General features: G+C 35.6%; 3 protein-coding genes across 7 annotated transcripts; 1 reads left to right on the forward strand and 2 right to left on the reverse strand.

The window, feature by feature from the left end:
- Positions 1–174: 174 nt before the first annotated feature.
- On the reverse strand, positions 175–5,819 carry LOC103828820 (SPX domain-containing membrane protein At4g11810). 2 transcript variants are annotated; one of them, XM_009104466.3, is made up of 11 exons: positions 3,468–5,818; positions 3,206–3,261; positions 2,998–3,118; positions 2,594–2,905; positions 2,404–2,508; positions 1,858–2,318; positions 1,423–1,724; positions 1,167–1,342; positions 878–1,068; positions 673–806; positions 175–597 (listed from the first exon to the last, which is right to left on the reverse strand). In XM_009104466.3, exons 2-11 carry the CDS (start codon positions 3,256–3,258, stop codon positions 359–361), a joined length of 2,094 nt encoding a protein of 697 aa, XP_009102714.1. In that variant the 5' UTR covers positions 3,259–3,261; positions 3,468–5,818; the 3' UTR covers positions 175–358. The 2 variants fall into 2 exon arrangements, with proteins under 2 accessions (XP_009102714.1, XP_033134821.1); XM_033278930.1 differs by having other exon boundaries at positions 3,206–5,819.
- A 1,422-nt stretch (positions 5,820–7,241) lies between these two features.
- Positions 7,242–12,898, forward strand: LOC103828821. 3 transcript variants are annotated; one of them, XM_033278927.1, is made up of 17 exons: positions 7,242–7,260; positions 7,509–7,669; positions 8,091–8,440; positions 8,506–8,731; positions 8,834–9,085; positions 9,180–9,295; positions 9,381–9,479; positions 9,591–9,678; positions 9,781–10,010; positions 10,107–10,291; positions 10,402–10,601; positions 10,787–11,119; positions 11,209–11,310; positions 11,458–11,755; positions 11,869–12,017; positions 12,085–12,369; positions 12,533–12,898. In XM_033278927.1, exons 3-17 carry the CDS (start codon positions 8,148–8,150, stop codon positions 12,719–12,721), a joined length of 3,045 nt encoding a protein of 1,014 aa, XP_033134818.1. In that variant the 5' UTR covers positions 7,242–7,260; positions 7,509–7,669; positions 8,091–8,147; the 3' UTR covers positions 12,722–12,898. The 3 variants fall into 3 exon arrangements, with proteins under 3 accessions (XP_033134818.1, XP_033134819.1, XP_009102715.1); XM_033278928.1 differs by lacking the exon at positions 7,242–7,260 and having other exon boundaries at positions 7,291–7,670; positions 8,133–8,440; XM_009104467.3 differs by lacking the exon at positions 7,242–7,260 and having other exon boundaries at positions 7,292–7,669.
- On the reverse strand, positions 12,873–15,562 carry LOC103828822 (nuclear pore complex protein Nup50). 2 transcript variants are annotated; one of them, XM_009104469.3, is made up of 9 exons: positions 15,319–15,562; positions 14,941–15,074; positions 14,763–14,850; positions 14,206–14,629; positions 14,069–14,113; positions 13,858–13,955; positions 13,449–13,574; positions 13,286–13,375; positions 12,873–13,207 (listed from the first exon to the last, which is right to left on the reverse strand). In XM_009104469.3, exons 1-9 carry the CDS (start codon positions 15,376–15,378, stop codon positions 13,097–13,099), a joined length of 1,176 nt encoding a protein of 391 aa, XP_009102717.2. In that variant the 5' UTR covers positions 15,379–15,562; the 3' UTR covers positions 12,873–13,096. The 2 variants fall into 2 exon arrangements, with proteins under 2 accessions (XP_009102717.2, XP_009102716.2); XM_009104468.3 differs by having other exon boundaries at positions 14,069–14,122.
- Between the last annotated feature and the right edge of the window lie 67 nt (positions 15,563–15,629).

Consider the following 15,629-nt stretch of genomic DNA (forward strand, 5'->3'; position numbering starts at 1 on the left):
TTTTTTTAAAATTGCCGAATGGAACTGAACCTCTTAGTTCTCGGCAGGTGCGGCTGGGTTAATAACCGCAGGCCTACTAACAGCCATATCACATCACAAGTCTAAAAGGACTTACCCACATAAAAGCAGAATAGTCAAAAGAAGCAGTATAGAATTGAAGTCACAAACAAATAGTAGACAAAGAAATGTTACTAGATAAGTAAATATGAAACGGTCTGAAGTACAATCTATATGACCAAACACTAAAGTACACAAAGATAAGCATGTCCATAACCACAATACTACAAACCGTGCTTGCAATGCTGGTACAAAGCTCTGAAATCTGGAGTTCTATGCAGAAAAAGTTGTGAAAGAAACACTAATACAGGGAGTTGAAAGTAAAACAAGTAGCTACAATAGACCCAACACATATAATAAGAGAAGGAAGCAGAGTAACATTCAAAAGCATACTCTGCCCCAAGAACCCAGCAACGGTGATAGTCGCATCAGCAATCACACGAGCGATGGTGCCCGCCTCAGTTGACAGTAACCCTCCATTGTACGTCCCACGTGATAGCCTCGATGACATCACTCTCGATAGTAACGATAAGTTCACACCTACCGACAAAAAAAATACTTCAAGAAAGCTGACAGATTCAGTGAAAATATTGAGATCTTGAATCAATCTTTTACCTTCAAGAACTTCAGCAGAAACAAACATGATGAATCCAGAGATAACGTATTGAGGCACGGTGTAAGGGACTACTACATGGAAGCTGAGAAGTATTCCAACACAGACCATAATCTCTGACGCCAACAGAATTTGCCTGTGATAAGAAAATTCACATTTTCAAATAAACCGAAAAAACAAGAAAATAACGTATGCATGTATTTTTACCGATCTTCAAACATGTTGCTGATATAGCTTCCAACAACGAGGTTAACCGGTAAAACAGTTAGACCAAGACAGAACAAGAAGATTGAAACCGAACTCATGGACCAACCAAAGTAGTATGTGGTAACCACACTTGATTCTGATAAAAGAATCTCCATTGCATACTTGAGCATGAAGTATATTAACAATTGAACCTAAAGGAAATTAAAAAAAAAAAGAAGAAAATTGTCATGTTTCACCACTCTTGTGAAAAAAATATGACAATCTTGAAAAGTTATTGATGTTTCTTTACCTTCACTGAAGGAGTGAGTAGTTTGTATGCAGCTACAAAGGAGTTAGCAGGTTTACGTGAATCTTCAGCAGACTCTTCACTTCCATCGCAGTCATCTTCATCATCATGTTCTGTTTCTTCTTGTGCAAGTAATAGCTGTTTTGTAATCCCCTTCTCCATGTTTCCATCTTGATCAGCTTCATCGAACATTAAAGATTCTTAAAATTAGATAAGAATATGCAAAATATAACAAACCTAATTCTCTTTAGTTCCATACCGGAGTTAGATTCTTGTGAAGTATGAACCTCTTCAGGGTCACGTGCTGGTTCCACGAAAGAAATAGCTAACCAGACCAAGTACATAAGCCAAGCAACAGCCATAACCCAACCGGGTAGTGTATCCTGGTTAAAGGTAAGATTGTAGATCTTGAAATTGGTTTGCAGTAAACCGGCAAGAGCAGGACCACAAGCCATTCCTAAAGCACTTGCACTAACAAAACCGGCTGAAGCCTGCATCCGGATCTTCAAAGGCACACAATCGCTTATGTATCTCCGGTTCACTGCTCTTGCTGAACCAAATCTACAAATGAATATACATAACAATCAAGTACAGTCTCGTAATAACATAATTATCCAGCGTTTTAAAAAAAAAAAACAAGTAAGGTCTCATGAAACCTAATGTATATATAACACAAAGCTAAAGGGGGACTTACCCACAGAATAGCCGGCCAATCAATAGAAGAGCTAATGAATTGAAGTCATAAGCCAAAGCGTAAACTAGGTTCCCAACAAAAAGAACAATACTGCTGAAAATAAGTGGTTTGAAGTATGATTTGTTGGACCAGGCGCTGAAGTAAACCGAAGAGAAGAGCTGAGCCACAGCCATTGCACCAATCACAACTCCACAAACCGTTGCGGCAGCTCCAAGGCTCATGGAGTAATCATCTGCTGTAGGAACAATGATATATGTATTGACCATATAGAGAAACGTGTTTGCCAAGTTTAACAAGAGCGACATGAAGTGATATCTCCCTTCTTCTTGATCCGCTTGATCTTCATGAATCAGCAAATCTTCGTCTTGCATGATTAGAGCATGTTGAGCCATGAAATTAAGGAAGTTTGTTGAACGTGTTAGCCTGTCCACTGCATTCTTGATTGAATCCACCACAGGATCCTACAAGAAAGAAACACAAAATATCGATGAAACATAACCATTTTAGAAAAACTCGGTATGTATACATATATCGCACAAAAAGAACCTGAAGAGGAACAACAGGCTGATCATAAATTGATAAGAAGCTTCCTTGATTGTTTTGAAGCTCGTGAAGGTTTCGAGATATGGCTCCAACAACAGCTCCAAGACCCTATAAAGCATTCAATATAGTCAAAAGCTTATATAAGCTTCTATTATAGTGAAAGATTAAGCTGCGTGAGATTGTAAGACCTTACCACATGTTTGAACACTTGCTGGAGTTGAGAGTAAGGATGATCAGCACGAGTCTTGACATAATAGTTTGTGAATCTATAGCCAAATCTTTTATCAAATTTCTTCAGTATCTTACGGATACCAATCGCATTCGTATCGATGAAAACCAGAAGCTGGAGAAGATCTTGTCCCACAGATCTATAAGCTTCTCTTAGATTAGATATCTGAGATATGTCAGGCTCATCTTGGAGTGCATCATGACATTCCCTTAGCTTCTGCAACCTACTTGAAAGCAAACCTTGTTGCTCCAGCATGAAAAGAGAGATTTTCTCTATCTGCATGCATTTTGGAAACATGTTTTTTTTATTATAAAGTTTGATGCATATGATTAAACAAGTGAAAATTTGTGAAGAAAAAAGAGAAAAACCTGATGATCCAACATCCTTGAGAAATCTTTAAGAACATGGCGACGATCTAGACTTCCTACTTCGATTTGTCGACCATATTGCTTCACTTTCTTCTTCATCAATTTGTAATTGATGTAATATCTATATAGAAATAGAACAAAAAAGGAAGTACATGAATCACATTGCTTTAAACATTATACCAACCAGATCTTGAATATAGAAACATACTCTTGCCATTCTTCAATGCTTCTTTCCTTGAGCTTCTTCCCGAATGCGACCATTTTCTACAACAAAATTAAGATTAATTACATTAGAATTGACTTGTTGTACAAGTATCTACAAAGCATCTTTGCTTACAAATTGTGTATCACCGAATTATGCAGATGCTAGCTAAATTTTCAATAAAAGTTATTTTAAGTTGATCTTCTTAAATTTCTTCCACTAAGCTAACAACTAAACAGTTTAAGATTTAAGAAGATGTATGTACTACCTCTTGTCACCCTTCTCGTTCTTCTCCGTACCGTTTTGATGAATCAAGAAACACAGAGAGAGATTATTGAATTATAAGTTCTTAACTATCAAATTAGAATTTTTAGTGAATATATATATATATATATATACAGCTAACAGAAATTGAACTTTTGCAAAACGGCTATGATATAACTCCAAATATCCAACATCCGATACACGTGATGATGACACATATTTCAAAATAGTATATAACAAAATTGAATGCCCCAGCTTGAAATTTCTTTTTAACATAAGTTAAAAATAATCTCACAAAAAAATGCAAATTAAAGAAGGCGAAACGCCTGGTTTTCTCTCGCTGTTTTGTATACCATGTCTAAATTCAGGAATTAGTATAAATTTAACAATTTCTAATTCCAAAAATCATAATATTGAAGAAAAACATTTAAACTCCTCCTCTCTCTTTTCTTTATAGGAGAGAAAGAAAGATAAACAGAGACAGTAATGTACCTCAAAAGTTTTTGTTTTGAATAAATGTACCTCAAAATTTGAATATGAAAAGCTCAGATGATAGAGACAGGAACAAAGAGAGAGAACAAATATTCCAGATTTTATATGTTGCTGAAAATCCTACGTAACGCTGAAACTTCGGGACTTTCTCTTTAACCCTATTTTCACCAAGAATCCAAATATGATTTACTGGAGAAAGAAAAAAAAAACAATGAGGAAAATATAATAAATAGTGGCTCTGGTGAGCTCTGTGTTTTTATAAAATTGAGGTAGATATTTGGATATAGATTAGAGATTCATGTTTTGGTATTTTTTATTAATGTCCTCTTTGGGACTGGGAAAAAAAAAAGATTTTGTTGAGTACAGTATTATTAAGTTTTACAAAGCCTGAAAAAAGTGTAACAAGATAGAGATTCATGTTTTGATTTTTCCCATACACAAGTGCTAACAATTTATGTACAGATCAGTAGATGTCATGTGAATCATGTCAGTAGTTTATTTGTAGAAGTAACACAGTGACAAAACGATACAAACTATGTGAGATGTTATAGCGTTACTATTTATTTTTCGGTTCTGCAAACATCATGTGTTATAGATGTTTGAATATTTGTAAACATCGGTTCGGTTTTGGTTTGATTTTGGTTTGATTTTGTTTGTTAGTTAATTTGCAAGCCTGGCTTCATATATGACTTTAAACGTCGTAAGACCTTTGTTCACTTCTTCAGAAGAACATGGATTCAACTGTTAAACATTGTTGTAACTCAAAATGCTAGCATCGTTTTGAAATAAGGTGATTTTGAATATACATATTGGTTGGTGGCTTCAAAATAAAACAAAATAAAATAAAATGAATGAAAAGAAACAAAGGTCTCTTGTGAAGTGAACAAAGGTAATGAAAAGACAATACAAAATGAGAATAACAGAACATCCAAAAGGATAGAAGAGAAAACATGTATGTGGTTGGGGTGAGCTTCAAAGACCATACATGTGGCTTTGAGTTCGTCAATTTTTTGCATTTATTGATTTTGAGTTCGTCAAATTTTTGCGTTTATTCACACCGTCACATGTTGACAAAAAAAAATTCACACCGTCACATTAAACGCTAAATTAATTTAGGATTGCGTATTCAGTTTGAGTCTTTTAGATCATTTGGATGAATTTGATTTTTAATGACTTATTAGATGATTAAGTGATTTAGGAAATTTGCTACTATGATTATAAATAGAACATTTTATTCCTGAGATTTAGAATTTTATATTTTTTACTAAAAGGTTCCACCAAAGTATCTTCAAATCATTAGGTTTTCAAATAATTCTAAAATAACAATGTTAATAACAGTAAATCATTTTAATGTGTTTCACTTCAAATTTTAGATTGTATACTTCCCTTAGAGCATCTTCAACCCATCTATTTTAGAGCATTTCCAACTCATCTCTATAATAGAGATCTCTAAAATAGAAAAAAAAATAGAGCTAGTGTTTTTGCTTCAATGTGTTCCTTTATAATAGAAGAATTCTATATTAGCCTCTATAAATAGAGGAATGCTATTTTTTTCTCTCTTTAAGAGGCAAATATAGAATTCTTCTATTATAAAGGAACACATTGGAGCAAAAACACTAGCTCTATTTTTTTCTCTATTTTAGATATCTATATTATAGAGATGGGTTGGAGATGATCTTAGTTACTTACACACTTTTGTATAAATGGAAAAATTACATTTTTACCACTTTCATTGTATCACTTTTCATTTTTACCACCAGTAAAGAGACATTTTCAAAAATATTTTCTTCATTAAGTGACAAAAGACTCTTATGTCCTTGTTATTATATATATAATAAATCATTATTTAAATAAAAAAATTAAAAAATTAAAAAAATTTAAAAAATTTAAAAAATTAAAAAAATTTAAAAAATTTAAAAAATTTAAAAAATTAAAAAAATTAAAAAAATTAAAAATTAAAAAAATAAAGAAAAAGAAAATTTTTTTTATGTTTTCGAATTATACTTTTTCAAATTAGAACTTCTTTATAAATTTCTTTTTTAGAAATTTTTTATTTTCGAGATTTTTTTTATTTTTTTTTTCCAAATTTCTTTTTGAAAAACGAAAATTATGTTTGAAACAATTTTTTTTAAATTTTTTATATATTTTTAAGCATTTATTTATATATTTATTAGAATCCTAAATTTTACATTCCAAAAACCTACTCCACCCCTCAACTCTAAACCTAAGTCTAGATTAGTTAACCCTAAATGTATAATTGTCTTTTACTCTTCATTAAAAATGAGAGTAAAAGTGATTAGTATAAACATGAAAAGTGGTAATATGAATGTGCTATTTGTGGCAATTTCCCTATAAATTTTGACCTATTTTAACATTATTATTTATACATAAATAAGTTAGCTAACCATAAATATTCAACATATCCTTTTTCAAATTCCAATAAAAAAAACACAATAGATAAATTTCCTTATTTAATTCGCTTATGTTTTTAGCTTTCCTTAAATTATACCCCTTCCGTTTCACTTTAGTTGTCGTTTTAGGTTTATGCACACAGATTAAGAAAACATTTAATTTTGCATATTTCCAAAATAAAAACCATATTTCAACCAATAAAAAAAATAAAATGGATAATATTGTTAATGAATTTTTGCATTGAAAACATAAAACGACACTTAAAATATGAAAGAAAATTTTAACTCCAAAACGACAACTAATATAAAACTGAGGGAGTATTCACCTTCCTTTAATTACTTACACACTTTTGTATAAAATTTAACCTATTTTGACATTTTTATGTATACATTATTAAGTTTGTTAACCATAAAGATTCAATAACCCCTTTTCAAATTTCAAATAACAAAATATTAGAGAAATTTCTTTGAAGAATTACTTGTTTGTGCAACCTTCTAATATTTAAATAACAAACTGTTAGAGAAATTGCTTTGAAGATCTACATTACTTCGACTAGGGGTTATTGAAGTGATCAAAAATTTCAAAGCAATATTTGTACATGGTTAGCAAAAAGAATCAAAATCTTTATCTATTTATTAAAGTGAAAAATTTCTATATAATTCGACATTGTATCCGGTTAACAAATTTGAAAGCAGTAGATGGCCACGGTCGTCTAGAAATGACTAAAAGATTCTCTAAAACAAAATTTAAAGGGAAGATTTATACAATGTTGAACAATATTAGCCACAAAATTAGAAAGAAACAAAAACACGAGAGTTATATGGAAATCTAAAGGCGGTTAAGACTAAGAAAATTTCAGAGAAAAGATTCGGAGAATGCGAAGGGAAAATAAGGTAGCAGGAAATGGAATGATTCGTTGATTCCCTCTCCAAAATCCTTTTTGTATGATTTATTTTATTTATTAAAGTGAAAAAAGCTGAGACGAAAGTGGCGATCATTGGATAACCGCCTCTTCTCTCTCTCTCTCTCTCTTCTGAGAAAAAGAAAAAGAAAGGGAAAACAAATTCTGCAGAGTATAAAAGCCACGTGATTCGTTCTACGTTTGACTCATCATCACAGATCATTCCTTTCTTTTAATTAGGGGTTATTTGGGGTAAGCAGCAGCTCTAAGAAGCACCACCACCACCGCATTTGATTTTGACCTGAATCTAATCTAATCTAATCGGATCATTCGCTTATTTGATTCTTCTCCCGAAACGAAACGAAACGAAACGACACCCAGATTCACCTTTTGATTCGTAGGTATGGTTGGTTTCTCTCCATTCTAGCTTTACAGACTTTGGTGAATGGATTGTAGCAAATCTATTGCAAATGTTTCTTCTGTTTATCTATTGAATTTAAAGATCATCTAATCTAATGATGTTTGTTAATGTTTTTATTTATTTATTTATGTTTTTGCCATTTTGGCCATAAGAGTCACAGGTTGCTTATTCTAGTAAGTTTGTTCTTTGGCTTACTTACTTATCATATATGTGAGTTTGCTTCATACTATTAATACGATAAACTGAGGAAATTAAACAGCTTCAGGTTGATTACATCTCTGGCTTAACATTTATTTTTTTATTGCTTTATGATGATGTTAGCTTAGTTTGCTTCTGTTTGATGGGTGGATTTACAGATGTGCTTCTAGTATCAGTGAACTATTTTCTTTTTGTTTCATTAGGCTCTCAAGGTTTTGTACGCTGAACTAGATACCGGAAGCCCAAAGGAACCATATGCTATGGGGTCTGAGAAGCATTCTGCTCGTTTGTTGAACACCCTCAAAATGGAGAGGGTCAGGACGATTCTAACCCACACTTACCCTTACCCCCATGAGCATTCACGTCATGCTATCATTGCTGTCTTTCTCGGTTGTTTATTCTTTATTTCCTCGGATAACATGCACACCCTCATTGAAAAGTTTTCAGTCAAGTGGTGGTTAATGTATGCCTGCTTGCTCGGATTCTTCTACTTCTTTTCTTCTCCTTTTATTGGCAAGACTATCAGACCAAACTATTCAAACTTCAGTCGATGGTCAGCATCTCTTCTTTTCATTCATATCAGTCTTTATAAAGTTCTTCATTCTTTTTTTCTTTTAGGTACATTGCCTGGATTTTAGTTGCAGCTTTGTATCACCTTCCTAATTTTCAGTCAATGGGCTTGGATTTGAGGATGAATTTGTCCTTATTTTTGACGATTTATATATCATCAATAGTCTTCCTTGTTGTCTTCCACATCATTTTTCTTGCCCTCTGGTATGTTGGTCTTGTTTCTCGCGTGGCTGGTAGACGCCCAGAGATCTTAACCATTCTTCAAAACTGCACCGTAAGTAGTCCACCATGGGGGAGTCTTACGCATTAAGCCCACTTATTTGGCTAGCTTAAAATACATAAAAGTTTGCTATCTTCATTTCTTTCATCTGTGCAGGTTCTTAGCATGGCTTGCTGTATCTTTTACAGCCATTGTGGTAACCGAGCTATTCTTAGGGACAAAACTCCTGGAAGACAGCATCATTCTAGCTTGTTTTCCTTCTGGAAAAGAGAACATCGGAACAATACCTGGATTGCACAATTCATTCGTATGAATGAGCTGAAAGACCAAGTGTGCTCGTCATGGTTTGCGCCAGTTGGATCCGCTAGTGATTATCCACTGTTGTCCAAATGGTTCATTTACGGAGAGGTATCTCTTTTTGAAACTCTTCAGTGACCTGTGATTATGTTTTATTTGTCCACCCTTTGATTTTTTTGTCTTGTTCCTATCTTGATACTTTCAGATTGCGTGTAATGGATCTTGTCCTGATTCATCTAGCGAAATTTCTCCCATATACTCGTTGTGGGCCACATTTATTGGTCTTTACATTGCCAATTATGTAGTGGAGAGATCAACAGGGTAAGTTGCAGCTCTCTATATGAACAGATTTGGTCTTTCATTCAATTGGCATGTTTAATCTAAAACTTTTGTCACGCTGTTTCAGGTGGGCTCTGACACACCCTCTTTCAGTCGAGAAATGTGAGAAGTTGAAGAAGGAACAAATGAAACCAAATTTCTTAGATATGGTTCCTTGGTATTCAGGGTAAGTCAATGCCAAACGAGCATTTCCCTTTTCTGCTTACCATTGTTGTTATTTAAACGGTGAAAGCAAGACAATTGACCAGGTGCTGACTTCTCTAGTTATATATTTCAGAACATCGGCTGATTTGTTTAAAACAGTGTTTGACCTCCTCGTATCAGTGACGGTATTTGTTGGCCGCTTTGACATGCGGATGCTGCAGGTATAGTTTTTGTTCGTTTATGATATGATCATCTTTCTGCAGCCAGACATATGGTAATTGCATTTTATGTTTTTTCTTATTTCCTTTTTGAAAAATCTTTAGGCTGCAATGACCAAATCTTGTGATGAAACCAAGAGGGAAGAACTTTTATATGACCACCTTGCTAACAAGGAAGACTTTTGGTTTGATTTCATGGCGGATACTGGTGATGGTGGGAATTCATCATATGCTGTTGCCAAACTTCTTGCTCAGCCTAACCTCGAAGTTGTAGTGGATGATGAATATCGACCTTTACCTCGGGGTGATGTACTGCTTATTGGAGGAGATCTTGCGTAAGTGATTTACATATTGTCTGTAGTCTTTACATATTCTCTAGCTTTTGTCAGTTCCGATTGTAACCGTGGATGTCTTTCAATGATATGCCCCAGATACCCCAACCCATCAGCGTTTACATATGAGAAGCGTCTCTTTTGTCCTTTTGAGTATGCGCTCCAGCCTCCCCATTGGTATAAAAATGACTCTATTGCTGTTGACAAACCTGAATTACCTGAGGGAGTGAAAGAACTAAAGGATTATGATGGTCCTCAATGTTTTCTCATCCCTGGAAACCACGGTGAGTTCTAGGTCTCACCATCATTTTACCTTTGAAATAAGTTGTTTCACATACTTTTGTTTCTTCTGCCACTGCCTCTGACCATAGAGTTGTTGTTTATTGTATCACAGACTGGTTTGACGGACTCAATACGTTCATGAGGTATATCTGCCATAAGAGTTGGTTAGGTGGCTGGTTTATGCCCCAGAAGAAAAGCTATTTTGCCCTGCAGCTACCTGAGGGATGGTGGGTGTTTGGTTTGGATCTTGCTCTTCATGGTGATATTGATGTCGACCAGTTTAAATTTTTCTCTGAATTGGCCAAGGAGAAGGTAACCCTACGCTTTATAGATTTGTTGACACTATGTTATTATTTTCGTTCCTACTCTAGTTCTACTCTTTAGTTTCTAAAGTAATCTTTAAAAGTGGTTTATGCTTATATTCTAGTGGCGTAGTGTTTTCATATTACACAATTTTCATTATGTTTCTTAAGTAGAATAAATATTTTCTCATTCAGGTTAAGGAGGATGATGCAGTGATCATTATAACGCATGAACCCAGCTGGCTTCTTGATTGGTATTGGAGCAGCGATACAGGGAAGAACGTGAGGCATCTGATCTGCGACGTTTTGAAACACAGGTGTAAACTTAGAATGGCAGGGGACTTGCATCACTATATGCGACATTCATGTGCTCAGTCAGATGGACCTGCCCACGTCCAACATCTTCTTGTAAATGGCTGTGGAGGAGCTTTTCTGCATCCCACCCATGTTTTCAGCAAATTTTCCAAGTTCTATGGGTCTTCGTATGTCAGCAAGGCTGCCTACCCTTCTTTTCATGATTCAAGCAAGGTAAAAGTTTCTTTCTCCAGTCTCTTATCGCTAACTTACCTTCCTGTCTATGCGTTCCAATGTTATATGGTGGTTTCTGCTACTTGCAGATAGCTTTGGGAAATATTTTGAAGTTCAGGAAAAAGAACTGGCAGTTTGATATCATTGGTGGCATTATATACTTCATCTTGGTCTTTTCATTGTTCCCTCAGGTGCGTTTTAAGCTTTGATTGTCCTATTTATACAGTGCACAATATCATAGATAGGGAAGCTGAGCTGGTGTTTTATATGGTATAGATGTTTGTTATTGCATAGATAATTGTTATTCTCATTCCTTCTCGTTTATCTTTTGGTTACAGTGTAAGCTAGCCCACATCTTACGAGGTGATTCGTTTTCTGGTCACCTGGAGAGTTTCTTAGGCACAGTTTGGAGCGCCTTTGTGTATGTGATGGAACAGTCTTACGTGTCTTTTACGGGTGTACTGGTTTTGCTGATCTCTGCAATCATATTCGTCCCTTCAAAATTATCTCGGAAGCGAAGGGTGATGATTGGAGTTCTTCATGTTGCTGCTCACCTGATGGCAGCTCTGATTCTCATGTTGATGTTGGAACTAGGCATAGAAATCTGTGTTCAGCACAACCTCCTTGCGAATTCTGGTCAGTTTCCATATAATTACAATGTCAAACGAGGCCAATGGATAATAAGTGACTCAGTGAATTTGTCTGTGATTCAGCCGTTGATTTATTTTTTGACACTTTTGTTCCCACAGGGTATCATACATTGTATCAGTGGTACAAATCAGTAGAAAGCGAGCATTTCCCGGACCCTACTGGCCTTCGAGTCCGTATCGAACAATGGACGTTTGGCCTTTATCCCGCATGCATCAAGTATCTTATGTCAGCATTTGATGTTCCTGAGGTAATTACTGTGCCGTGTTTTTGTGTCTATTTCGATAAAACGACTGACCTGAGTGGGTTCACATCAGGTGATGGCGGTTACCCGGAACAACATTTGTAAAGAAGGAATGGAATCTCTCTCTCGAAGCGGAGCTGTTATTTATTATGCTTCTGTCTTCCTTTACTTCTGGGTCTTTTCAACACCTGTGGTGTCTTTGGTGTTTGGAAGCTACTTGTATATCTGCATCAACTGGCTCCACATTCACTTCGATGAAGCTTTCTCTTCACTCCGCATTGCTAATTACAAATCTTTCACTCGTTTCCACATCAAAAAGAATAAAGACATTGAAGTGTTCACTCTAGCCGTTGATAAGGTAAGAAAAGAATACTCTACAGTTGCTACAAAACTGGTAGTGCTGATACTAAAATGTTTATCATGAACCAATCTTTATGGATCTTGTCATTGCTTGTTGTTGATTGAGCAGTAGTTAAATGAATCTTTATGGAACTTTGATTGTATATATGATATGAGTGTAGGTGCCAAAAGACTGGACGCTGGACAAAGATTGGGATGCAGAGCCGAAACAGAGTGGGGTGATGAGCCATAAGAGAAAGTTTCCAAGCAAATGGTGTGCATCATCAGCGCAACAAGACCCTGTTGCTGCCGTGAAAGTTGTGGATCATTTCGTTATTTATAGATCACAGAATCAAAACGGAGAGTGTTAGGTATGGATCAATACTCCACTGGTCTGGATCAATATTCCACTGATCCTTGACTATTGTTTCCCTACCATTTTGTATAAATTTAGTATTGTAATGTATGTAGTAGTCGCTCTGCTTCTTGTTTGCGTTGCATAGTAAAATCAGTTGGCCAATATATATAAAGGAATATGATTTATTGTTTTTGAGTTTTTAAGTTACAAAGACAATCTCTATTACGCTACAGAATAAGTTTGGCACTCCTCTCTCTCAATCATACAACAATGAGTATGACTTTAATTAAGCCTTTCAAGAGCCTTCCTAATATTACAGAACAATGGAGACAAAAAAAGAGAGTGGATGGCTCAATAAGAGATAACAAGGTCCTGTGTTTGGGCATTTTTATGAAGAAGGTGCGTATTCTTGGATGGCTGTTGCTAACTTATCCCTAGCCTCTGCTGTCTTTGTCCTTATCAGAAAGGTTCTAGGTGTTACATTCTCGTTGGAATCCTCCTGTTGCAGGTAGATAAAATCAACGACACTACAAAACCACCATGAAAGCACTGAAAAAAAAGCTTTTAATTTGTTTACCGATGAATGGAATATTGCAACAAGTGCGTTCTTCTGTGTGCTAGTCTTGATTCCAGTGTATAGTAGAGCATTCAGAAGCAGTTTCCCAACCTGGCAAAATGAAAAGGTTTAGAATCTGTAAACCAAGTTGTATGTGAAGTGTTTGTGTGTAACAGAATCATACATCGTTTCTGACAAGAATTGTAGGCTTAGATTCTTTTGTCCCCTTGTCGACGCCTTCTTTGCATTTTATGCAGAGATTCCCCGTTCCTTTATCTTTCCATGCACCTTTATCTGTTGGGTCATTTGACTACATAATACACAAAGTTACAACAAGTTACTACCGCCATCAGCAAGACTAGAACATCAATGTAAGCAAAATAGAGAGACATGAAACTACTTCACAACCACTATAACACCTAATAAGACTTCGAGTAAGAATAGTAATTAGGAAAAAAAAAACATTTCCATCTCTAACAACCTTAATGGTTTCATTCGTGTTGACTATATACATTTATGAACAACAGCGAAGTATTTGGAACAGTATATTGAGAAAGGGGAAAGATAACATCCAAGTTTCAGATAACACATACCTTGACATAGAGTTTGCATTTAACTTCATGAACCACAGTAACTCCCTTCTCTTCGGTTTTTTTGACAGATGGGCTGCTCGGTTGAGGTGGTTCATCTTCTGCAGAGTCAAAAGAATCCAATCTTTACACGCCCATTACGCCTTTGGTTTTTTTAACAATAGATATTTAAATATTGGTTTTAAATCAGTATTGCAGTGGTCAAAAAACTTACCAGCCTCTGCATCATCTGGAGAATCTCGCTTTGCAGGTATGGACACTGGAGTAACTAAAGAAAGTAGAGGTTAGGTCACTGATATCAAAGTAATGACAAGTCCAAAAAAATGCATTTTGGTAATGGAAAGTAGATACCTCCAGATGAAAAAGGGTTTTGGTTATTAGAAAATGAGAAAGAAGGTTGGGTATTAGAGATCCCTCCTGCTTGACTGCTGGAAAATAGGCTAGGTGGGCTGCTCTTGGCTAAACCAAACTGGCCACTGCTAAAAGATCCAGTTTGGCTATTGGATGCTAAACCAAATGGAGTGCTGGAGAATACTCCAGGCTGGGTTGAAAACGAACCAGACTGATGACTAGTGGAAAAACTGGAAGATTGATTGGTTGAGAAGAGCCCCGGTTGATTGTTTGAAGTAAACAAGCTGGTATTTGAAACTGGTTTGACGTCGCTATTCTTGACTTCAGCCATAGGTTTCTTCTCAGGTCCACGAGATTCAGGGGATGCATTCTCACCCTTTCCTTTATTTTCTTTTAGCCAGTTGACAACATCTTTGAACTTTTCCTGTAAGAGAGAGATGGGCATGGAGTAGAAACATGAAGAAGTAAATACCACAAAGAAAAAAAGCAAGTAACTAAAAGAGTAAGCCAATGTATCCTAATGGACATGGAAACAGAAAGACATAGCAGAATATTACCAGAATGCTGGAAGCATGGCTGATGTAGTCATTCATCCCATCTTCCCAAAGTTCATCAGGATGATTCTTCAGCTGTATTTGCACCCAACTGTTTTCACAACGAAGCAAACAAAATAGATAAGCATGCTTCAAAAAAAGTAGAGAAAGTAAAGAGTATCTCAAGCACACAAATGTTCACCTTACAAATTGGTTATTAAGAGCTCTCACATGCTTCCTAGCTAGCTCAGCCCTCTGTTTATCCAATGATGCAGCCGGCGATAACGAACTCTGGGTACCAAACAAGGACCCTTCCACTGGTTTTGCATTCTTAAACTGCAGATTCTCTTTCAAAATTAGCTCTCAAGTAAAGCAAAACAAAGCAGGTAAGCAGCTGCTTTGAAGAAGTAAAAGTAGAATGACCCCCCACGACTAAAAGGTGCCGACTTTATTCATCATCATCGAAAATAGAACTAATCATCAAGGAAAGTTTCGATTTTTCATATCCTAAACCCAGAAACAGGGGAATCCACTCAATACTGGAGGATCTTAACGAGATTCAATCGAGGAAAAAACTCACGGGCGATTGGTTGGTTTCGGAAAACGATTCGGAAACAGCGGCGCGTTTGAGTCCCCTCATGATTGATTGATTCAGTCAGTCGCGGCGGCGAAATGAGAATCGGAGAAACCCAAAAGGAGGAGGCAGCTGCTGCTTTAAGGACGAACTTTTATTTAGGGTTTATTATTCTGCCTTTCTTCAAAAACAAAATAAAAAAAAAAGTAAAAGAGAATAAGAGAAAGATTCTCTTTTTATTATGTGCTTCGTTTAAAAAAATAATAATTATATAGTGGAAAAATATACCACTAAAAAACATTAAAGGATGATTTCAT

This window comes from Brassica rapa, chromosome A09 (genome assembly GCF_000309985.2).
Source record: "Brassica rapa cultivar Chiifu-401-42 chromosome A09, CAAS_Brap_v3.01, whole genome shotgun sequence".
Lineage (NCBI taxonomy): Eukaryota > Viridiplantae > Streptophyta > Magnoliopsida > Brassicales > Brassicaceae > Brassica > Brassica rapa.

Excerpts from the sequence above, each read along its gene's own strand:
- LOC103828820 (XM_033278930.1), bottom strand. The coding sequence starts at position 3,258 with ATGGTCGCATTCGGGAAGAAGCTCAAGGAAAGAAGCATTGAAGAATGG. Across the intron at positions 1,725-1,857 it reads ATTGGCCGGCTATTCTGTGG|ATTTGGTTCAGCAAGAGCAG; the intron begins GTAAGTCCCCCT and ends ATTCATTTGTAG. Across the intron at positions 1,069-1,166 it reads TACTCACTCCTTCAGTGAAG|GTTCAATTGTTAATATACTT; the intron begins GTAAAGAAACAT and ends AATTTCCTTTAG.
- LOC103828821 (XM_033278927.1), top strand. The coding sequence starts at position 8,148 with ATGGGGTCTGAGAAGCATTCTGCTCGTTTGTTGAACACCCTCAAAATG. Across the intron at positions 9,296-9,380 it reads GTAGTGGAGAGATCAACAGG|GTGGGCTCTGACACACCCTC; the intron begins GTAAGTTGCAGC and ends ACGCTGTTTCAG. Across the intron at positions 12,370-12,532 it reads TCACTCTAGCCGTTGATAAG|GTGCCAAAAGACTGGACGCT; the intron begins GTAAGAAAAGAA and ends ATATGAGTGTAG.
- LOC103828822 (XM_009104468.3), bottom strand. The coding sequence starts at position 15,378 with ATGAGGGGACTCAAACGCGCCGCTGTTTCCGAATCGTTTTCCGAAACC. Across the intron at positions 13,575-13,857 it reads AATGCAAACTCTATGTCAAG|TCAAATGACCCAACAGATAA; the intron begins GTATGTGTTATC and ends TGTATTATGTAG. Across the intron at positions 13,208-13,285 it reads TTGCAATATTCCATTCATCG|GAGGATTCCAACGAGAATGT; the intron begins GTAAACAAATTA and ends TACCTGCAACAG.